The sequence below is a fragment of the Colletotrichum navitas genome (genome assembly GCF_030913465.1).
Source record: "Colletotrichum navitas strain CBS 125086 chromosome Unknown LY79scaffold_21, whole genome shotgun sequence".
Taxonomy (NCBI): Eukaryota; Fungi; Ascomycota; class Sordariomycetes; order Glomerellales; family Glomerellaceae; genus Colletotrichum; species Colletotrichum navitas.
In genome coordinates this window covers 39,722-60,995 of record NW_026850567.1, presented here as the reverse complement: position 1 = coordinate 60,995, position 21,274 = coordinate 39,722, and the positions used below count along the sequence as shown (strand labels likewise).

General features: G+C 55.6%; 10 protein-coding genes and 2 non-coding genes across 12 annotated transcripts; 7 read left to right on the top strand and 5 right to left on the bottom strand.

Annotated features, from left to right (window-relative positions):
• Window positions 1-842: 842 nt before the first annotated feature.
• LY79DRAFT_t91 lies at window positions 843-924 on the bottom strand. Its single transcript has one exon. It is a non-coding gene; the product is annotated as a tRNA-Ser (tRNA).
• Window positions 925-996: 72 nt separating this feature from the next.
• LY79DRAFT_159749 (uncharacterized protein) lies at window positions 997-1,913 on the top strand. The gene has a single exon (XM_060551132.1). The coding sequence runs from the start codon at window positions 1,257-1,259 to the stop codon at window positions 1,806-1,808; it is 552 nt and encodes a 183-aa protein (XP_060415340.1). The 5' UTR covers window positions 997-1,256; the 3' UTR covers window positions 1,809-1,913.
• A 143-nt stretch (window positions 1,914-2,056) lies between these two features.
• LY79DRAFT_549910 (glyoxalase) lies at window positions 2,057-4,137 on the top strand. The gene is made up of 5 exons (XM_060557518.1): window positions 2,057-2,883; window positions 2,965-3,117; window positions 3,209-3,459; window positions 3,543-3,652; window positions 3,718-4,137. Exons 1-5 carry the CDS (start codon window positions 2,470-2,472, stop codon window positions 3,747-3,749), a joined length of 960 nt encoding a protein of 319 aa, XP_060415339.1. The 5' UTR covers window positions 2,057-2,469; the 3' UTR covers window positions 3,750-4,137.
• Window positions 4,138-5,599: 1,462 nt separating this feature from the next.
• LY79DRAFT_549906 (uncharacterized protein) lies at window positions 5,600-6,828 on the top strand (the record flags this gene model as incomplete). The annotated part of the gene is made up of 2 exons (XM_060557517.1): window positions 5,600-6,203; window positions 6,264-6,828. Coding segments are annotated over exons 1-2 (673 nt in total), but the record flags the coding sequence as incomplete, so codon positions are not given.
• A 32-nt stretch (window positions 6,829-6,860) lies between these two features.
• On the top strand, window positions 6,861-7,829 carry LY79DRAFT_578760 (5'/3'-nucleotidase sure; the record flags this gene model as incomplete). Its single annotated transcript, XM_060559972.1, has 2 exons — window positions 6,861-7,041; window positions 7,111-7,829. The coding sequence occupies 2 exons, from the start codon at window positions 6,861-6,863 to the stop codon at window positions 7,827-7,829; spliced, it is 900 nt and encodes a 299-aa protein (XP_060415337.1).
• Window positions 7,830-8,318: 489 nt separating this feature from the next.
• On the top strand, window positions 8,319-8,650 carry LY79DRAFT_668757 (uncharacterized protein; the record flags this gene model as incomplete). The annotated part of the gene is made up of 2 exons (XM_060563566.1): window positions 8,319-8,348; window positions 8,414-8,650. 2 exons carry the CDS (start codon window positions 8,319-8,321, stop codon window positions 8,648-8,650), a joined length of 267 nt encoding a protein of 88 aa, XP_060415336.1.
• Window positions 8,651-9,778: 1,128 nt separating this feature from the next.
• On the bottom strand, window positions 9,779-10,378 carry LY79DRAFT_589287 (uncharacterized protein; the record flags this gene model as incomplete). Its single annotated transcript, XM_060561015.1, has 2 exons — window positions 9,779-10,183; window positions 10,289-10,378. The coding sequence occupies 2 exons, from the start codon at window positions 10,376-10,378 to the stop codon at window positions 9,779-9,781; spliced, it is 495 nt and encodes a 164-aa protein (XP_060415335.1).
• Window positions 10,379-14,073: 3,695 nt separating this feature from the next.
• LY79DRAFT_549895 (uncharacterized protein) lies at window positions 14,074-15,418 on the top strand. Its single transcript, XM_060557515.1, has one exon. It carries the CDS (start codon window positions 14,191-14,193, stop codon window positions 15,307-15,309), a length of 1,119 nt encoding a protein of 372 aa, XP_060415334.1. The 5' UTR covers window positions 14,074-14,190; the 3' UTR covers window positions 15,310-15,418.
• A 410-nt stretch (window positions 15,419-15,828) lies between these two features.
• Window positions 15,829-17,074, bottom strand: LY79DRAFT_549894 (Caleosin related protein-domain-containing protein). Its single transcript, XM_060557514.1, has 5 exons — window positions 16,855-17,074; window positions 16,716-16,804; window positions 16,617-16,649; window positions 16,200-16,563; window positions 15,829-16,149 (listed from the first exon to the last, which is right to left on the bottom strand). Exons 1-5 carry the CDS (start codon window positions 16,976-16,978, stop codon window positions 16,031-16,033), a joined length of 729 nt encoding a protein of 242 aa, XP_060415333.1. The 5' UTR covers window positions 16,979-17,074; the 3' UTR covers window positions 15,829-16,030.
• Window positions 17,075-17,494: 420 nt separating this feature from the next.
• LY79DRAFT_549892 (uncharacterized protein) lies at window positions 17,495-18,632 on the top strand (the record flags this gene model as incomplete). Its single annotated transcript, XM_060557513.1, has 1 exon — window positions 17,495-18,632. A coding segment is annotated over exon 1 (211 nt), but the record flags the coding sequence as incomplete, so codon positions are not given.
• A 1,555-nt stretch (window positions 18,633-20,187) lies between these two features.
• Window positions 20,188-21,029, bottom strand: LY79DRAFT_549890 (uncharacterized protein). Its single transcript, XM_060557512.1, has 3 exons — window positions 20,847-21,029; window positions 20,674-20,729; window positions 20,188-20,597 (listed from the first exon to the last, which is right to left on the bottom strand). The coding sequence occupies exons 1-3, from the start codon at window positions 20,952-20,954 to the stop codon at window positions 20,561-20,563; spliced, it is 201 nt and encodes a 66-aa protein (XP_060415331.1). The 5' UTR covers window positions 20,955-21,029; the 3' UTR covers window positions 20,188-20,560.
• LY79DRAFT_t90 lies at window positions 20,289-20,383 on the bottom strand. Its single transcript has one exon. It is a non-coding gene; the product is annotated as a tRNA-Ile (tRNA).
• Window positions 21,030-21,274: the final 245 nt, after the last annotated feature.

The following is a 21,274-nucleotide window of genomic DNA, read 5'->3' as shown; positions in this document are numbered from 1 at the left end:
GGCAGGGTGTATAGGACGCGGGGGACGTCCGGGTAGAAGGCGAAGGACTCGCCGTGGCGGTCGGCGACGGCGGCGTGGGCGGCGTTGGCCTTGAGCGGGGGCGCGACGTGGGTGTCGACCCAGAAGGGCCAGAGGGTGTAGTCGAGGTCGAAGACGACGAGGGCCGGCAGGGGGAGGCCGTCGGTGAGGATGCGCGGGAGGGAGAGGGCGGCGGCGGAGGAGCTGGTCGTCGAGGTCGAGGTCGAGGGCGTGCTGCTGCCGTGCGGGTTCTTGGAGAGTTTCTTGGGCATCGTGGCGGTTAGGGAAGTCTCTAGGGAGGGAGGAGGCTCGCTTCGGAATCGGTCTCGTATGGAGAGGGGGGGAATAATATGAGAAATCGAGACGGCCGTCAGGCGCAGGGTGGATGAGCGAATTGGATGGAATCTGGAATGGGATTATCTGGTGGAGGGGCAAAGGAAGGCGGCAGAGCTTCGTCACTGCCCGCAGAGCACTGGCCAGACAGACAGGGAGGGAGGGTACGTATCTGGAGTACGTACCTGTGGCTGGTGGGGAAACAAGATGAAAGTGGAAGAAAAAAAAAAGGAAAAAAGGAAAAAAAAAACATCGAGAAAACAGAAATCCCATCCTCCGAGGTTCCCTTCGACTCCGGCAAAGCACGTCAATTGAACCAGGAAGGAAAACGAAATCACAAGACTTCTGTTCTTCATACTTAACGGGCACGAAAACGGACAACATCTTAACCAACCACGTCCTGCTGCCACCACCACCACCACGAGGTTCGAACCGAAACGATGTATACCGTAACAGCCAGCTAGCATTGGAAACGGACAAAAAGAACAAGTCGACGTTGGCCTGATTCGAACAGACGCTCCCGAAGGAACAAGATTTCTAGTCTTGCGCATTAGACCACTCTGCCACAACGCCGGGTTGAGGAATCCGCTCTGGAGCGGGGATGCTGAGAATGAGCTCCCTGCAAAACCAAGGAGGAGTGAGCGCCCCAGGCTATCGGGGACACAGAGCGGTATCCTCTGCTATTGGAGGCGGGGCCGAGATGTCCCGGCCGGGGCGGTGAAGTAGAGAAATGAGCGGTTTCCCGGCACAGTCTTCCTGGATGCATCGCGTTCGCGGGGTTCCGCTAATCCTCCCGCCCGCTGGCCCACCTGCCGTGCCATTCTTCCTCGATCGTTCTATTCCGATCCGATGGGACCCTGAGCGAACCGCGGGCGGCGGTCAGTTTGGTTCGATAGTTTGGTTCGATGGAACAGTGCTCGTCTCGTCCGACCGCCATCTGCCGAACCTTCTGTCCATCTGTCTGTCAAGTCACATCGGGCCAAAACCAACGGCGGTACGGATTTACGGACTTTCGGGTTTCTTGGCGCCCCCTCCCCGCCTTCTCGGGGCCAACGATGTCGGGCGATACCCCGCGGTTTGGTGACGACGGCGGATCAAACAAACAGGCGGGTAAATTGAGTTTTGAGGCAATCGACTTCACTCCCCAGTTCCAACGAATCCCTGGTGTTTGCTGTGTCGATTCGGCCCCCATTTTTTGGGCCCGAAAGCTATGGACCAGCCACTGGCCGGAAAGCTTGCGTGCGCTGCGTGTCACACCCTCGTCTTTCATGCGTTTCTCGTTTACGCCGAGGAGGGCCCGCACGTTAGAGATGGTCGCTCGGGAGACTCACTCGGCAGCCCGACTGACGTCTGTGAAGATGCTTCCGCGTGTACAAGGCGTCGCCGCTCGCCCTGCTGAGACGATGGTGCACTCACTGCACGTCTCGGGCGGGCCAGGAATGGCGAAGACGGACTAACATGCAGCCCTCAAGTTGCCCAGTGCCAGGGGGCCCCTTTAGTCAAAGCGCTGCAACGCCGAGCAGCGCTGTCTTGGTTTCGGCACCACGCCATGTTGATGTTACACAACGGCGCCCCCTTAACTTGAAAATAGAGAATAGGGTAGGAGATAAGGCAATTTCGAGTGCGTTCAGCAGCTGAACAAACAGCACCAATTAGCACAATCACATTGTTTGTTTCGATCCAATTGGCACTCGTCTCGCCCTCCTCCATGGATCATCTCAGGGGAACACCTCCCACAACTCTACACATCCACCGCCGCCGCCGCCGCCGCCGCCGCCGCCACCTCCACCGCCATTCTTTCTTCTCACCGGACTCTGATATCCAGTGCAAGTACCGAGCGTAACATGCATCACCCGATGGACGTTGGTGGGGTAATGCGGGGAGATAAACTCGAGGGATCCTCCCCCCCTCCATAAGCAGCGGGCAGGACTCCTACAGCACTTGCAAGCGTGGATCGCTACCCAGCTGTAAATATAGGACGACTACGACCCTTTAACCGTCACACGGACTCTTCGCCGTTTTCAAGTTTTGCTACCACCGCAGTCTAGCCAGGTCTGCCGCGACTCTCACCATCATCCATCTATCCCAGAGGACCACGTCCCAAAACGCGCGCCCGTCATGCCCGAACGACAGATCCAGCTCGTCCGCCTCGCGCACGTGTTCTACAAGCACAAGAACATTGACGACGCCCGACGGTTCTACGACGACTTTGGGTTCTTCGAAATCGAGCGCAGGGGCAACAGGACGTTCTACCGCGGCTACGGCACCGAGCCCTTCGTGTTGTGCGCCGAGGAGGCCGCCGAAGACGAGTTCGGAGGTCCGGCCTTTGTCGTCGAGTCCATGGCGGACCTCGAGCAGGCGTCCAAGACGCTGCCGGGCGCGACGGCCATCTACGACCTCGAGGACGTGCCGGGCGGCGGCAAGTGCGTCACCTTCAAGGACCCGGTCGACGGCTGGTCGTTCCACCTCGTCCACGGCCAGACGCCCGTCGAGAAGAGGGACCCGGGCTTCCCCAATCTCAAGTTCAACTTTGTGAGCCAGCCACAATGACGGGAGGGGGGTGACTTTTAGACATGTGTGGGCACAATGTTTCTGCTAACACGTCAGCGATAGCCGACAGAGAAGCACCGCGACGTCAACCAGAAGCAGCGCTTCACGAAGCGGCCGGCGCCGGTGCACAAGCTGGGGCACTTTGGCGTGTGCCTGACCAACTTTGACAAGGCGTACGAGTTCTATACCAGCAACTTCAACCTCTATCCCAGCGAGGTGAGTAAAACCCGCGTCACAACTTACACATATACGCAAACGCACACGCAGACGGCCTAGCTGACCAAAGTGGTTGTGAAAAAAAACACAGCTCGTGCACGCGCCGGACGACAAGGACAAGAAGGTGACGGTCTTCTTCCGCCTCGCGCGTGGAAAGGAGTACGTCGACCACCACTGCTTCTTCTTCTTCGAGGGCCCCAAGTTCCACGTGCACCACTCGTCGTTCGAGACGCACGACTTTGACACGCAGGTCCTCGGCCACGACTGGCTGCGGCACCAGGGCCACAAGAGCTGCTGGGGCGTCGGCCGGCACATCATGGGCAGCCAGATCTTTGACTACTGGTAAGGGCGTCCCAACAGGCGGAGGGGGAGGGTTTCCCCTCGGCCGGACATCAGTAGAGCCCTAGCTGACTTGATGGCGACAGGTTCGACCCTTCGGGCTTCATCATGGAGCACTACGTTGACGGCGACCTCCTCGACGACTCGGAGGAGACGCACCACAACCCCGCGTCGCCGGACAACCTGCACGTCTGGGGCAAGTTTCACCTCCCCTCCCCTCTCTGCTCCGTGTTGTGAATAGTCGTGCTGACCGCTTTCCAGGGCCCGAGCTGCCGGCCGATTTCTTGCAATGATGGAATCCCAGGCTCTCTCTCTCTCTTTCTGTCATGTCATGTCATGTCTCGTCAGCAGTTTCGTCTTCTTCTTCATCGCAATACCATGTACAGTAGTAGTAAGGGTGCGACTGCGCACACGAGCAAAACACACAAAATGGCAGCGTCGTGTTTGTCGTGCCTCCAAACGTTTCGTTTATCCACAAAGTGATGAAACCGGTCCTGGACCGTGGGGTCCAAGTCGCCCTCCCCCACCCACAACCTTTTGTAGCGAGTCAGTCGCCGGATATTCTATTTCAAGGACCACCAAATCCTACTGTTGCCTGCGAGCTCCAGTAGGCGACCAAAGCGTTTTTTTTGTTTTTTTTCCTTCCTTCCTTTTTTCTTGTTTTTTTCTTTCTCTTTTTGTCTCCCGAATGAAGGACCCGGCATCGGCTTCCGTCTCTTGTCGAGATATGTCGAAAAAAAAACAGGTGTCACCAGCGACGCAGCCGCCGTTTAGAGCCGGCGGCGGGACGCGTATGTGTGTGCGTGCGTGTGTGTTTGGTTTGCGTTCAGGACCAGCCATGCCCGTCGGTCACGTCGTTGCCACGGCGTTACATTTATTGACTTGGCACTTGGGGTGACGAAGAAGAAACAAAAAAGGGGGCCGTTTCCTGTCTTATCACCACCGCCGCGCGTTAGGAGAGCTGCTTGGCATTCAATAAAGCCGAAGCACAGAAGACGGGAACAAGACGGGGTTTCTTGCCATCCAATGTGGGCCTTCTCAAGCGACGGATGGTGTTCGTTGTGCTTTGGTGAAATGATACGGCATCGGCAAAACGGGCGCTGTTTCTTTTGTCACCGGAGTGCTTGGATGCAGACAGAACTCTTTTGATCAACATCAGCAGCATCATCAGCATCATCATCATCATCATCAGCATCATCAAACAGCCATCACCATCATCAGCATCAAACATCCATCATCAGTCAGCCTCACGAGGTAACCAGCCCCTTGTGGCGGACTACGACCTCCCAGCCAACCGCCGCCGTCATGTAACCCCCCTACCGCTGACGCGATGCGACGCCTGGAGTGGGCGACATCGGGAGGGGGCTTTTTTGTGGCGCATCTGTCTCGCATGGGGTTGGCGAAGGCCGCACAGGCCGGAAGCTGCGCTGTGTGCAGAGTAGCCGAGAGGGGCAGCGGTAGAATGCCAGTGCGATTTGGTCGGCGGCCGGTGAGTTAAGCCTATTTAGGAAGGCACTGCCACCACCGCCACTGCCCACGTCCATAACCCATGCAAAAAACGCCCTTTTTGCCGCAAATCCACCATCGCCAACAGACGCCCACGATGCCCAAGATTAAGCCCTCATATCCAACCTTCAAAGAGCAACGGCAACGCATACGACTTTACTATCGCAATAAGGGTTTTACCCTTTAATCAAACAGGTCACGTGATATAACAGATTTTTAAATTAATTGTAGCTGTTGCCTCTATTTTGCCTTGACTTTGAATTACTTAAATCTAAAGAGTTTTTAACTTTATGTAACTTTCTGAATCCTGACCTTCTCATTGGTCAGTTAAGCCGGAATACTGTTTTTGCTGGCGCTGACATAATGTATTCCGAAATAGGTTTAACTCACAGGCCGCCGACCAAATCACACTGGCATTCTACCGCTACCCAGCCGAGAGAGGAGGGGAGGCTTATTGTATCCGTTCGTCTCATGCATTCCCCTGCATTTCCACAGGGTTACCCCCCTCAGCCTCGTGGGGCCCAATTGCGCACTTTGGTCGACGGGGTGGCCGAATGGAACCTTGGTCACGAGTCAAAGATTGTGTCGACGAGGAGGAGCGAGGGACACACAGAGAGAGAAACGGCGAGAGAGAGAGAGAGAGAGAGAGAGAGAGAGAGAGCATGAAGAAACACCTGGTAAGTGAGTGAGCCAACCATTCATTGGACGACGGCGGACAAGAAGGTTCGGCTGCCGAGCTGTCAAGTTGTCGGGCTTATTGGCCGCAGTCATAGAAACCACGGTAAAAGCGTCATGTCCGATACCCTACTTGCCTACCTACACGATACCTCAGAGCTTACTATGTACACGATGTCTACAGACTGTCTGGCGGCGGCCTCCGCTAAGCACTTGCGACGATGCATCGGGACGACTTCGGTTATAGAAGGGTCGGCTGCCCCTGCGACTGCCCCATTCTTCTTTTCTCCACACACCGAATGTTCTACGTAGTACTACGTATAGTGTTAAGATTGCCTTCTACGTTTGGCATCTATTGCCCGTCGATAGTTTATCGAGATGGGAACAGGTCCTACCCCGGCCCCGGCACCGGCTCTTCCGCCCACGGCGGCCACTGCATTCCCTATTCCGGTTCCTCGGCACAGCCTCTTTCGACAGGTTGGATTACTGGTACCGCAATGCAAAGCACGTACTGGTGGGGTGGGGAGGATGGCGAAAGGAAGGAGGAAAGCCGCAATATGCTACTAGTATGTATGCACAGCTTCTCCGTTCGTCTGTTCGGCCCCGGAGAAAGCTCACTTCGGTAGGTAGTTTACCATAGACCCCTGGGTCGCCCTGGTTCAGGGGAGCTTAGACGTTGTCAGTTGTTATTGGATGGCAGGGTATGTTGCAGGGGGGGCGCGGGTTCATGCATGGCCAGTGAGCGAGGACCTTTTGGTCCATCATCTTACATCTTCTTACGGCCTGCCGTCATGGGGTCCCTTTTTACCTTTCCGGCCTGTTTATTCTCTTGTCCACTATTGTCCCACTACGCGCCCCTTCCACTTTCGCGTGACGGCTGTGGTTCGTGGGCGAGGCGGTTCATGATACTGGGGGGGCGAGGGAGGGATGTCAACATGGACGGGGATAGCCTGATATAGGATGGCATGGGGATGGATGGCTGGCCGGGGGTGATGGTGATGATGGTTGATCGGTCGGCCTTGCTGCGTCTTCTGCTTCTTTACTTAAAAGGTCGCCAGCTTCCGCGTCGATCACCAGGGAAGAGGTTTGGAAAAGACACCCCCGTTCGCTCTTTTCGCCTTACGCTCTTTTCCCACTCCTCCGGCTCCCTCGCCCTCCTCGTCTCCACCGTCGTCCCCCCCCCCCCCCCCCGGGCTCGCTCACACTCGCTCAACCTTGACACAATGCGCGCCGACGCCACCTTCGCCCTGCTCGCCCAGGTCCTCGCCGTGCAGGGCTTGAACATCATTCAGTCCAACGACGATGGCTGGGCCGAGCTCAATGCCCGCGTCTTCCACGACTCCTTGAAGGCCTTGGGCCACAGCGTCCTCCTTTCCGCTCCGGCCGAGAACAAGTCCGGCAGAGGTCCGTCACCCCTAACCCTTCCTCCTCCCGCTCTGCAGGATAACACCCGCTGACCATGCCACCTCGCAGGCTCCCTCGATTCCGAACCGAGCCTGCGTACCACGCCCTGCGAGTATGACAGCTGTCCCGCCAACAGCGGCCCCGTCGGCGTCAACGAGACGAGCCTGGACCTCCGCTGGGTCAACTCGTACCCCGTGACCTCGATGCGCTTCGGCCTCGAGCAGTTCGCCCCGGAGTTCTTCAACGGCTCGGTCCCCGACCTCGCCGTCGCCGGCCCCAACGTCGGCTCCAACCTCTTCCTGCAGGTGCAGTTCTCCGGCACCGTCGGCGCCGCCGCCTACGCCGCCGGCAAGAAGGGCATCCCCGCCATCTCCTTCTCCGGCCTCACAGACCAAAGGAACGCGTGGAACACGGAACCCGTGCCGGCCCATAGCACCGTCTACGCCGAGCTCGCCACCCGCCTCGTCACCAAGCTCGTCGACGCCGGCACCCCCTACCTGCCCTTCTACACCTTCCTGAACGTCAACATGCCCGACGTCACCGACGAGTGCAACGACGCGGACCAGTTCAAGTGGGTGCTCAGCCGCATCAACCCGACCCTCTTCCACGACGACGCGACCATCTGCGACAACAAGGGCAAGCTGCCCGATGACGTCAAGGTCGTCGACACGCCCGGCTGCTACATCTCCGTCAGCGTCGGCGAGGCGAGCTTCAAGACCACCGCCAACAAGGCCCAGCAGCAGTTCGTCATCGACAGGCTCGGCGACTTCTTGACCTGCCTGCCGTGAGCGTCTTTGCGTTCGAGGAATAAAGAGAGGCGGGGGGTTGTGGAACAATGGGAGGGGGATAAAGAACGTGACGACCATTGAACGATATAAAATAAATACAAAGGACAAGACACCACGCGCGTCTATACGAGTTAATTTTTTTTTTAATATATATATATATACATATATATATGTATATTTGGCGCGGCATGGATCTGCGTGTCGATGATCAACTGCAGCCGCCTAGTACGATGCGTCAAGCTGGACTCCTCCCTTCGGCGTTTTGCTTTGAAAATGCGGTACCACTGGGCGAGCTTCGTCAAGCCTCTGTCTGGTCCGTTCCGTCGTCGCGGTGAACCGATTCGAGAAACAGGGTCCAAGAGCCCCTGCAAACCCGCCGCCGCGCAAGCACGTCGCGATACATGGACCGCCAGCCCGCTCACCCGCACCCTCGGGAGATGAAGGGTCATCCTTCCGAGCTTCGGACGATAGGCCCCGCCTCCTCCTCCCATGCCGCTCTGGTGGCAGGGGCAATGGGGCGTATAGCTGACGCGAATCCACCGCCCCATAGGAAAGCAACCCTGGGCTTCTGCTAAGCCCTCAAGACGCTGGGCTACAGGCCGCACCACCAGCTCGAGGCCTTCCGGAGCGGCGTGCCGGATATGCGCATGATGAACGACGCCGTGGTGACAAGCAGCCGGGGCCGGGACTGGGGCCTGGCGACTAGTGGCTCGGCGGCTACGACGCCATCGCTGACATCCGCGGCTGAATGCTCCCGCGACGTCGCCATGGCCTACCCGGGCGCCCGGTTCGTGCTCATCGAGCGGAACCCCGACACCTGACGGGGGTCAGTGGCTAAGATGTTCCAGCTGGTCGGCCCCGTGGGCGTCTTCACGTGCTACTTGAGCGAACTGAGCGGCAACTTCCACGACGTCGTGTAAATGGGCTACGTTGGACCGGACCAGCAGAGGGCCTAGGCCGAGGCCGCCAGGGTCTACGAGAACTAGCAGCCCCCCGTGTTTATACACGTCTACTCCCGGCGCCGGAGCACGCGATGAGGCCGACGGCGGGTGTGTTACAGTAACAAGACGGTCAAGGAGCTGAACTCGCCCGCGAAGCTGCTTGTCGTCAAATGCGGAGACGGGTTTGGCCGGGAGAGGATCTGCTCCTTTCTCGCGCACGATATGCCTGACGTCCCGACCCCGGGGCTGAAAAGGCAGAGCAGTTCAAGACGTAGTCATGGGGGACGTGATAGCATCTCGGAAGAGGATCGCCCTCAAGGTCGCGAGGGGCATACTCGTCCCTGCAATTGGGACATCGGTCTGGCTCTAGAGACGGAAGCAGGGTCTACGGGACTGTTACCATCCCTCTCCCCGTCCCCTCCGTATGACTTTCAGCTTTCTATAACTTATCAGATGTGTTCCGTCGTCAGGCAGCCGAGGTGAAGGAATGGTTTTGCTTGAGAAATGTCCCACGCCGCTATGCCATGCTCTTTATGCCATTCCGAAATGCAAAAGTCACTCGTGCTCTGAACCACATTCATCGTCTCCATGTCCAGCGGCCTCGGAAGCGCTCTCTGCCCTGTCTGTGCCGGGTCGCAGGACCACAAGCCACACGGCAGGGTGCCGACGTGTGTCTTCCGATCCAATGTATCATCCCCCTTTGACAGCCAGCCACGGTGCACATTGGTACCCAGTCCAAAACCCTCCAATCGCATTGCATGCCTCGAGAATTCCAAAAAATGCAGGAGAAATACCGAGGATCCCATCCGAAATGCAGAGTTCCGTGGACAAATTGTGTCCCGAGCAATACAAAAGGGAAAGAAGAAGAGAATTTCTCGCCACATCGCATGAACCGCATACACACAAGCAATATCCTACTGTTCTCTGCGCCACTGTCAGTAATCGGTCCCCCCCCCCTCGCGTCCCCGGTGCCAGACCGCATGGTGGGCTGCAGGGGTGGGTGGCGACTCACTTCCTCCCAGGCTTGATGGACACGGTGACCTCGCTGCCCTCCCGCAGGCGTTCGAGGTCGAGCGCCAGACCCTCGATCTGCTTCGCCGTCCCGTCGAGCCTCTGCACGGTCTCGAGGACGCTCTGCCTATGGGCGTCGAGCCGTCGGCACGCGTTGGGCAGGGCCGTGCCCGCCGACGTCTGCTCCCGCAGCAGCGCCCTGTAGTGCGCCTCCATGCCGCGGAAGTCCTTAGTCTCGAGGAGGAGGAAGTCCAGCTTCCGGTTGATCTCGGCTATGCTCCTGTCGATGCCGGCGCTCCACTCGAGGAGCCTCCCCACGGCCGGGTCGCCGGCGGCGCGGGGCGCTGGCTGCTGCGGCGGGGCGCTCGCGTGGCGGACGTCGGGCCACTGGATCTGGCTCGTCTACGGGTGCGAGGAGAGACGAACCCGGTTAGCTTGTCTTTCTTTCTCTCACGGCTTGGCGTGTTACGGGCGCCGGGAGGGGAGGGGGGGGACGATGGAACGAACCTGGGGGTATGCGCCAGGCATCTCGGTCGGCCCGTCGTCGTCGATGGGTATCCGTGGCTGCTTGCCTTTGGGGGCCGGATAGTAGTCCATCCACCGCATCAAGGTCGCTTAACTCGGGCCCGTTGCGCGACTGTGCTTGGGTCTCTTGACGAGTTGGGCATACAAAACGAAACGCGGGGAATGTTTAGACGGTACTCGGCGCAGGAAGCGGTCGGGGAGGTCGAAGAGATTATCCCGGCGCGGTTTGGTCAGGAAGTCTACCAAGGCCCACGAGGGGGGATTCACCAAAAGGAACGGGGGTCGGAAAGCGATGAGTGTTCATTATCAGAGCGAGGTTTGTGGTGAAGGTGAGGTGAAGTCCTCGAGGAATGCTCGGTTCCCGCGTCGCCTCACCATACCTCACCTTGGGTTCTAGGAGAGTGCAATATCCCGCCATTCGGTGGACCACTAAAGCCCCAGTAACGACTTCATATCTTGTCTCTATTCCTCTGTTTGACCTGTATGCACTTGATGTCTTGCGCCCTTGTCGTGCTCAGCGGTCGGCTGCGAACGCGATGTCGAGTCAAGGCAGAGCTCATCGGGCCGCAATCGCCGAACCGGCAGTCCCTGTTTTGTCAGGGATCCATAAGGTAAGATTGCCTTCGGACGAACAAAGGTAGATCCTCTGGCAGAAAATGGAATGGCCTTGGAAGGGCAGGTGGTAGCGATTTACAGTTTGCCGTTATGCACCCCCCTTCCCTTCTCTCGACACAGACACAACAGTTCCACTTGAACGAGATACCCGGATCCGAAGCCATAATCCGAGTGTGCGTGACTGAGTACGAATCGCTAAAGTCCTTCCAAGTGCACCGTGTTGCGCGTGTCCCCTTGGTTGACGGACGCAAGCCAGCACATCGTGAAGACGACGCGCGCTTCTACTTATATGCAGCGTATAAACGGCCCTACAAGAGCAACTCTACCTTGCCCACCAATGCCTCGTCTTTCCTCGTTCTCGTGATTGACGGGAAGCAAGGCCGCACATCCGAGGCAAGCTACGCTGTCGCCTGATACTTGTCAAGCTGCCCGCACGAATCGGGGAGACAGGCGCGGTCAGACCCGAGCGTGTGATCGCCCATCAATCCCGGTCCGACCAGTCGACGCAAGCCCAGGATTGTCCCCCACTCGCCACTCCGACGAAACATTTGATATATCTCGGGAAAGGGCAGAGGCTCGCCGGCACGGATTGGAAACTCCAACGGCCGCTCTACCACCCAAACTGGCCCTCGGGAGCTCGCGGCCGAGAAGCTAAGCTGCCATGGTCTCAAAGCCAGTCAATCTTATTCCTCTCCAGGAACCCCGCTCAGCTCCATCTCTTTTTTATCACTTTCACTAGCTTGCGAGCTTGCGAGCTTGCGAGCTTGTGAGCTTGTTTGTGTCTTTATTCTTCTGCCCTGAACGATAAAAGTCCTCGGACGAGAGAGCGTTTCCTCGGAACTCTAGTACCGACATTAAACAAAAAGGCTAGCCTGTTTAACCGCATCCCCCCTCCTTGCCCGTGAAGCGCGAGGATCTGGAAACGAGTGCGCAATCTCAACCACATAAGCTTTTCCCCTCGGCCCTAGAGCCCACAGGGGATCCCCCGTCCTGCTCCCCACCCCTCCTGCGGCAGTAGATCGACCCTTGGGGGACCCTGGCAGAGCGGACGGGGGGGAGACACACGATGTAGTTTAACAACGGCTCTGAGGTGCCTTTGGTCTCAACGAAGGCTTGTTCAACTTGGTCCCTCCCGGCTGCCGACTAAGGGCCCTGGCTGACATGTGGACGCCAAGCGTGTTGACCCGTCTTGGCTCTGCACTTTGTGTGTGTTTGACGGCTTCCCACGCATACTCGACCCTCCAACACGCCGTACTGTGGTCGAGGAGGGTGTTGGGATTTTGGGAATGGGGGCTTGTCAGAAACTTGACATTGCTTGGCAGAGCCAAGGGCTCGGCTATTAGCCATCTATAAACCTATAAACAACCTTGTCCCTCCGTTCTCCGAGCGCGGAACCCGCAGCTCGACGACAACGATTGTGGCTGTTCACTCGGTGACGAGCGGGCTCGCGACACACGACCAGAGCGACTGAACCGGATCCACGGCTCCTCTCGCATATGCTGCGGTGCCGGTGGGAGCCGTGGAATGGGTTTTGTTACATCACTTGTCTTCTCCTGGATTTTTGTTTTTTTTCTGCGTTCGGAGCCACCCGAGGCCGAGGCAACAGAGTTGCACCTTGATGTTTAATCTTGTTCTGCCAACGCCCGCCCACGGTTTGCCCACCTTTTGATCTAATCGCGGAGGCAGCCGACAGTGTGAGTGTGCAAGTTCTAAGGCATCAGACAGGCAACTCGGCGAAGACTGCCCAGCGTCGGCGTTCACCTCCCCCCCTTTGGCTGAGTGAGTCAAGGATATAGGGCGGACAAGGTCTATATCAAAGCACAACCCCGACTTGGTGCCGTGCGCCGTGCGCTGTCCGCGCGTATCATCTTGGCGACGAATCTGGAAAAGGGCGCAGCAAGGATGTAGTCAGAGAGGAGGCTACTAAAACGTCCAAACACAGGGAAACAAGATTGTCTCTCCAAATACTTGGGAAGCTTTGACTCCAAAGTTCGAGGGGGGGGGAGGGGGGGGGGGCGAAATCTTAGGATGACGCGTAGCTTCGAGGCTAACGATCATTCGGATCTTCAACCGTCGTGTTTCTTGGGAGACAAAACGGCACCAATTCGGATCCTACGACGAGTCTTTGCGAGGGACGGCAATCTCGGACCGTTTATGGTATTCGCTGTAGGCCTCGTCGATAAGAGTTTCTGGAGAGACATCGGAGTATTCGTGTATATTTTGGGCCTGCCCTCGACGCCGACGATGCTCGGGAATCCGCCAGAGTCCGAGCAGCACCGGTCAAGCTGCAATGCAACCGCCACCAGAGGGATGGCATTCTTTCAGCTGTTTGGTGCAGGTGATGGGCAACATGACGGCGTCCTGGCGAGCGTGGCCCAAGTCGTCGGGGACGTGGTTGCACAGTCTCTGCGGCCCCAGCGCGATCATCCTGGCATGACATTGCGGATCACGGCACTGGGGGGGTAAGATGGAGGAGGAGGAGGAGAGAAGAAGAGAGTCCAAAGGTGACAGGGCCGAAGGTTTGTTTCACACCGGGTAAAGTTCATCGGCCGTAGCCAATCTCCGCTGACGGCCATCCACCCTCAGCCTCAATCGTAAAGTTCTGGATGACAGCCATTGGACCGGACCCAAGGCAACACACGTCTCAGGAAGCTACACTGCGGAAGTCAGACCTGGATACGAGGACAGCCAAGAGCGAAACCTGCCGCGGACGAGCGCAGAAAAAAGAAAAAAAAAAAAAAACAGGACAGCCACGTCGTCCGAAGCTCAGGGGTCGTGGCCGTTTGTGAGGGCAAGAGGGGAAATCCCAACTGCGGAAGAAAGCGAGCTGATCATCCCAGATATTGCCAACAAGCCGGAACTGGGCGTTCCCTTGTCTGCTCAGGAACCTTGTGTGCCCTGGAGGCTGCAGCGGCCCAGAAGCTTTGAGTATACCCCACGGAGTATCGTGGCTACCCTCCTCCTCCTCCATCTAATGCGCACGACTGAAACGACGTACACGCTAACATTGATGCTCGGGCCGCCAGAGGGGCTTGGCTTGCAGAAACGTTCGAAGCTAGAACGGCGATGTGACTATGACGTTCCCGGTGAGAAGGGATGCGACGGCGAGGCGATGCGTAAATAAGGGCCTCCCCCCTGCCCTTTGGGTTCCTCCCGACGAGCTGGATTGAACGGACTCTGCTCACATCTATCAGGAGTTGGCAGGCTACCATGGGACAAGAAGACGTCCTCCTGTACATCACGAGAACCACATCAACAAATCGGTCAACATGAACACCTTCAACCCCCGCCGGGTGTCGTACCTGAGGCCGCCCACCACGGTCTTCGAGGTGCGCGATTCCTGGGCGTCGGTGTCGTCGCCGTACCCCTCGCTCAGCTCCATCGGGTATCCAGCATCCGAGAGGAGCATCGACGAGAGGTTCGCGTCCGCCGTCTGGCACCGCACCTTCAACCATGTCGATTACGCCGCGTACAAGGCGGCATGCGATGCCGAGAGGTCGGCCAAGCCCGAACGAGACGCCGACGTCGTCTCCGTCAAGTCCGGCACCGCCAGGCGCGGCCTCTCGAGGTTGGGCGCCATGCTCACAATCTACCCGTACCGGGACATGGGGTGGCTCGTCACAATGGCCTTTCTCATGGCGTCCATCTCCTTCACGCTCAGCGGCATCTTCAGCCTCGTCCACCTGCTCGACCCCGAGCTGGACTTCCCCGGCCGCGAGACCGCCACCCAGGTAACCTTCGTCCTGGGCAGCTCGCTCCTGACTCTCAGCGCCTGGATGAGCCTGCTCGCCGCCTTCAACGTCGACCGCGCCGCCCTGGACCCGAAGAAGGACGCGCCCGACGCGTACAAGCCGGCGCTCCTCTGCAGCGACGAATGGGTCTGGGTCCCGAGCTGGGCCGAGTTCAGCAGTGTCTTCTGGCCCAGCGCGGCCTTCCGCGCCGGCATCCTCCAGCTCCTCGCGGGGTCGTTCTTCACCATCGCCGCCGTCGGCGCGCTCCCCGGCGTGCTCGACCTCACCCACCCCAACGCCTCCATCCTCTTCGTCTCCTCGCCGCAGCTCATCGGCGGCAGCTTCTTCGTCCTCGCAGGCCTCCTCATGATCTTCTTGTCCCAGAACAAGTGGTACATCCCGCTCTTGTTCGACGCCAGCTGGCAAAACGGCTTCTGGAATTTGGTCGGCGCCAGCGGGTTCCTGGCTGTTGGCGTCGTCACTCTTCTTCACAAGAACGACGCGGTTACTCTCGCCTCGCTTTTGCTGATGAGCGGGCTCGGGTTCTTGATTGCGAGTGTGATTCAGTGGTACATCATCATGGAGTATTATCCTGTCGACCCATACTTGGAGGATCCGGTGGCGGCGGCGGAGATTCCTCCGCAGTCCATCTATTGACGACGCGTTTATGACATGAAACCGGGGTTGGGGCGCTTGGGCATCAATATACCAGAAAGCAAGTAATTCTTTTAGACCACTCGGATTATAATACATGATTCAATGACTTCCTACATCAGGCTCCTTTCTGCTTTGTTTTATTAGATCTGTGTGGAGATTACGTAATCCAATCCTAGGCAAACGCAACTGTATAACGGACCGAGACGTGCAAGCATGTTCTGAAAGATTCCAACAATAGAACGATTCTTCAAGTTATAGGGGTTAAATGTGTAAAGTATATCTCAAGTCTCTTCCCAAACTGGCATGCAAGTGTAATACCTAAAAATACAGATTTGTTGTGAAGCTAGTATAGCTTTATGTAGCTTGTACTAGTAGTAAGCGCTACGAAAAGATAGACGTATATAATCAAGGTTATTTCTACCTAGGAATCTTCTTGTGTGTAGACTAAGGAAGAACAGCAACTTCTCTCTTAAATAACTAGACGCTGTGGGTTCATCACAAGCATTCAATATTACTGTTGATCGATATCTATTTCTTCTACGACGATACTATAGGTAAAATAATATCCAATTCCGCAACTTTAATATTCTCTTATACGCTGTAAGCTTTCCCGAGACCTCATAATACCGTATCAAGTATTATTGCCATGTGGACGCGAGGTATCAGGGCCAAAGGGACAGCCTTACAGTCTCGTGGCAATAGAACTGGTCATTTTAGATGCTCATTTTTGAGACCTGCGAGCAGCAATGGTGTAGAATATGCTGCCGTCATAAACACCACGGATGTCTTCCTTTTGCATGCGACCATCAGCAGGCCATAGCATGAGATAGGTAGCCAACCCTGAAGCCGCGTCAGTCATGCGATACAGCCGATACTGTAACAAGACTCACATTCGAAGAAAGCGCCACCCCAGCCAATGGGGTCGGCAACCAGTCTTTGACCTTTCAACATGGCAAGAATGTCCCAGATGGTCATAAAATCCCGACCTTGGGCATACTTGGCGAACATGTCTTCAAACTTTTGCGGGTTGAAGCGGCCCTCGGTGTCGTAGGTGTTGGTATCACTGCCATGCTTGTCCTTGTGGATCCTGTCGGTGTAGATGCGGAACAGAGGGTCAGGGAGGTAGCCGGGCAGGGTTGGGTATGAGAAGTTGCTGTGGATGATGAAGACGGAGAGAAGGGAGAGGAAGATGCCGAATCCGAGCCTGTGGAAACCCCAGAAGGTGTCGGTGGGATAGATCACGCCATCTTTATCCTGAAGTACCGTTAGAACGTTCATGGTATGCCCTGGCGCCACTATAAGCTTACTGTGTCGAAGAAATCGCAATGCTGCTGGAGAACCTAGAAGCCACGATATCACGGTCAGTTCACCACCACATACTCATATCGTAGATATTTAGATGGTACAGTTTGATGGCGATGTCTCTGAGCCCAGCCATTCGCTGTGGTGCCATTGGGCTTTTCATAAGTTGCAGCAATATTGGCTCTTGGAGTGCCTACAGTTTGATCAGTTGCCAGCCCCTCAGACATTGGTTTGGCGACATACCGGTATGGGCAAGCTTCTGCTTATGCTCCGGTTGCAGGAAAGGCTTGCGTTGGACAGTGACGGGAACCTCGGGGATGGAGGTCACGACAGGCTCGCTTAGCTTATGATCGACTGGCGATGGCATCTTTGTGTAGTTGCGATTTTAAAGAGTCAGCAGTTTTTGTATTTTTGGTGATTTTAGAAGAACAGTGAGCCAGTGCGAACGTCGATATTAGAAAAGTCACGGCTGTGGCGGGTTATAGCGTACCCAGACCAAGGTAACGTATTGCTCAATATGAGTCGCTCATTATGACGTCACTTGAGCTGTCTATCACCACAGAAACCTCGGGCTATTATGTTTTCGGGCTATGATGCATCTGGGTCTTCCTGTTTCATTGTCTGCATGTGACAACTAGATACATTCTTCACATTTGCCATAGGTCCAAGGGCACCGTTGTGTGAGGTCCTAAAGCAGCCGTCTTGTCATTTCTGATAGGCTAGCCTACAAGGTGTCTAGCGTGGTGGATGATTCGGCACCACTTGGAACGAACCCGACGCTGGCGGAGAATGATGATGACGGGGTGTGATCCAATCGAAGAAGACATTTATACGCATGTGCCCCCCCCCTTCTTTTTTTTTTTTTTTTTTTTTGTTTGTGGTAGGCACTTTGCTGACTACGATTCACACGATGCCACTTAACCACTATCAGGGCTTGCATCACGGCCGACTTGATGGACATTTTAACAATGCCTGTTTGACATCCTTAAGCAACCAAGTCATTGTATTTCATTTTTTGAAGAACTAGGGTTGCAAGTTCCACTTCGCAGCTTTGAATAGATTGGGTTCAAAAGGCCGCTTCACCCAAGCTGGACGAAATCCAAACGCCTAAAATCACAGCACAGCTGAATAGACTCGGGGTATAGGATCATGAACACATCAAATTCAAACAGCTCTCTGACGTGTCTGTTTTCTATCTCAACAAACCCAAGTGCGTCGACCCCGAATTATCTGGCAAGAGCATCCTGCAGCAAAGCTGAGCTCCTTTAACAAAACATTGCATCTCAATCGCTTTGGCAAATGGCGGGATCAAGTCAGCAGAATCCTTTGCCGACGTTCCACGACCCCGGCGTTGATTTCATTGATATAACGGAAGTATATGTAGACGGCGAAAGCGAGACCATTACGAGCCATTTGACCGGCGGTCAGCCCCGTAACAATGTTTTCTTATACTGTAACACACCCCTGAAGACAACCAGCTTCACCCATCCTGTCGTCAGCCCGTCATTAGTCTAAGAGGCAGTCTCGGCCGGGCAGGCTTAGACTATACGGACATTTACCTCGTCCAAGGTCTGACTCACCCTTGAGCCTGTCACCAGTCGCCGGGGGCATATCCAAGTTTGTCAGCGGAGGGTTTACCAGAGCTGTTAGCATATTGCATTATGACAGGGGGGTGCTAAGGTCCCGAAATAAGCTGAAAAAGTAGGACATTTTCCTTTGAACAACATCTCAAGCCCAATGTAACGATGTCGGCATCACCTCTCACTCGTATGACAAGTACATGGCCGAGAACCCGCCGTCCAAGGATGATTGATTCAGCAGCTACGATGTGAAGGACACACGGCGCGGCGCAGCACGGTATCGCAACGAAGCGAGGGAAGGGCGTACCTTTCGTGGCGCTCAACTACAACCTCGACAAGGGGACGGTGCTTGTTGTGGGGGTTCGCAAGTCAGAGCAGGCAAAGGATACGATTGTTGGGCTGGAAGCTGAGTGAGGATGAAGTTTTCATAACCAACAAAGTCAGTCTTGAGGACCAAACAAGGCTAAATGGGAAAGACGGCTTCAGCATGAGAAAACCAGCTCGGATGAAGCGGAACATGGTCCTAGAGCAACTCTGTAATATTCAACATCGTGACTCAGTAGTCTTGTGTTTCAATAGTCTGCGCACTTGGGCATGACGCAGTCGACGAGCGTTGGTAGAGACTTCTTCGGCGACCGAAAAGTCGCAGCATACAAAGCCCTACCCTGCCGCGAACGACTTTCCTCTTCCGGCATCTCATGCTGTTCTTTGTCAGCGCAGGCCAGCAGTTGGCAGGCCTCACAATCGGATCCCATGCTGGCCCTCCTGACGAACCGTTGGCAAATGGACTGTTGCCGTCCACTTACAAAAATCAGCACAGCCAACCCGCCAACATACGTGGCGTGGCAAGTCCAAAGGATACAAAAGGCAACGCCACCGGACGGCGAACGCTTGGACAATGCTCGGACTACGGGAACAACGGCCTCCATTCCTTGGCAAGGTCAGCGTTTTCACCGATGCTGAAACCAAATCTTATTATAGCCCACGTCCCCGAGGGAACAGACCCACGGCCTCCTGTTGGCTGCCACCTGCTTGCCACGGGGCTCGTCTCAAGAAACATGTTCGTCTCTTGGCGGCATGGCGCATACCAGCGCTGTTCCGATGTTACCATTGCGAGATCGTGGCCCGTTTGCCAGTCCCCGCAACCAACCGAATCACTCTGCTCGGCATGCACGACCGTTGAGCCTTCCAGCCAGTCGGACTGGGAAGAACGCGAGGCAGGACTCGGAAACTCACGAGCCCGGGAGCATAGACTGATACCGTTGCCGACCCGTTTATTGTCAGTTCAAACAGTTTGTCTGATCCTGCGCATCGAGCATTGGCAGAACGAACGCTTCCAAGAATGGAACTATCCGGGAAGCCCGGCGCCCGAGGCATTCGATGCTTTCTATGATGATGAGTGGAAGGTTACAAGTACGCGTCAATGACAGGGCTGAACGGTGAGGATTGGCAACAAGCGCATCGCGATGACCCCTGAGAGAAGGGATGTGATTTGTGACCAGACTCGGGCGTACACAGCGCGTATCAAATCGATACGGCCCAGGCCTATGCGACAAGGTCCGAGTCGTGCAGCTATGAGAGGAAAGAACCTTCAAAATTATGGCAAAAAAGCTGCCTCAGAGTTTGGGACTCAAAAGGTCATTCTGTAGAACGATGGCTGCGTCGGCTCGCCAAGTTCGTGTTTGGTACTCCGACCCATACATCCCTTGTGGCTACTTGTCTTTGCCGTTATTGCACAGGAGGGAAGCTGGGAAGTCCACATCTGTAATGCATACTCTTGAATGAACAAAAATTGACCTGATAGATTGCAAACGCCAAAGGAGCTCGTCAAGCCCGACGGTCCCAATCACTCCCTAAGGTTCGTTCCCTCAGCCAACTGTTCACGGGATCCGAAGCGACGCTTAGAATATGCGATTCCTATGTGACCAATCTTCTGAGGGAACCAGTGCGTTGTCAGAATGCCTGTCGGCGAAGGATGTAAAAAGTAAGTGTGTGTCTAAGAAGTCTCGGGGGGTTTTTTTATTATTAAAATAGAATAAAAATAAAAAATAAAGCCTTGGTTGCTATCGCATCATCATCACCAACAGCAAAACGCTATGATCAGTGGGAGGCTTGAACTCCCGGCCTTGGCATTACACAACATTTCAGGTGAAATATTAGTACCACGCTCTAACCAACTGAGCTAACCGACCAATTGGCTGTTGTTGGCAGATGTGGTGCTACATATTATGAGATGGGGCTATGGTGGAGTTGCGAAATGAGTGTAATCTCTGTCCCCGGTTGCGCTGCGACCGTCCGATCGTATGCTTCACAGCCGAACGATTGCGCCGAGTGCCGGTTTCCCGGAAAGGTTATGAGAAAAGCCGTTTCTAAAAGACCTGGCGATGCAGGACGGCCGCCTGGCAACTGCGTCATTGTTTGGTTGGCATATGCGGCAGACGGGCAGCATTGGCGGTGAGGGCGTTGGGGATGGGCCACTTACAGGCGATATATGCCTGCCGGCTTAGTCGGTGGAACAGTTCGGCTCAGATTAGTGAACTGCTTGGATGAGCACTGCAGGACGTACGGGATCAAAGTCGGAAGAAGTATCCGTATGCTTCATCCAACAATTGGGATTCAAATCAAAGGCCACCGCCGCGTCTGTTTCCCACTTACCGCGGTCGAGTGAGGGCATTGTGAGACAGGTGGATGTGGCAATAACCTAAATGAGTCTCCGGAAAAGCAAAGAGCATAGGGATGATGATACTCTCCCAACACGTCCATTCTCCCTGCATCAAGGGGCCATGTCAGCCATCTCAGGTAGCGGTAGAATGCCAGAGAGATTTGTTCCGCGGCCAGTAGGTTAAGCCTATTTCAGATTTCGCTTAACTAACCAATAAGAAGGCCAGGATTTAGAAAGTTACGTCAAGTTAAAAACTCCTTAGATTTAAGGAATTTAAAGTTAGGCGACTTAAGGTAAAATAGAGGTAATATGTTTCCTCATGTAGCCTTAAAGTAGGCAATTACTAGCCTAGTTGTAGATAACGCGTCGCTAGCACTCTTCAAAGGTTAAGTAGGAGGGCTCTATCTCAGGCATCGTGGGC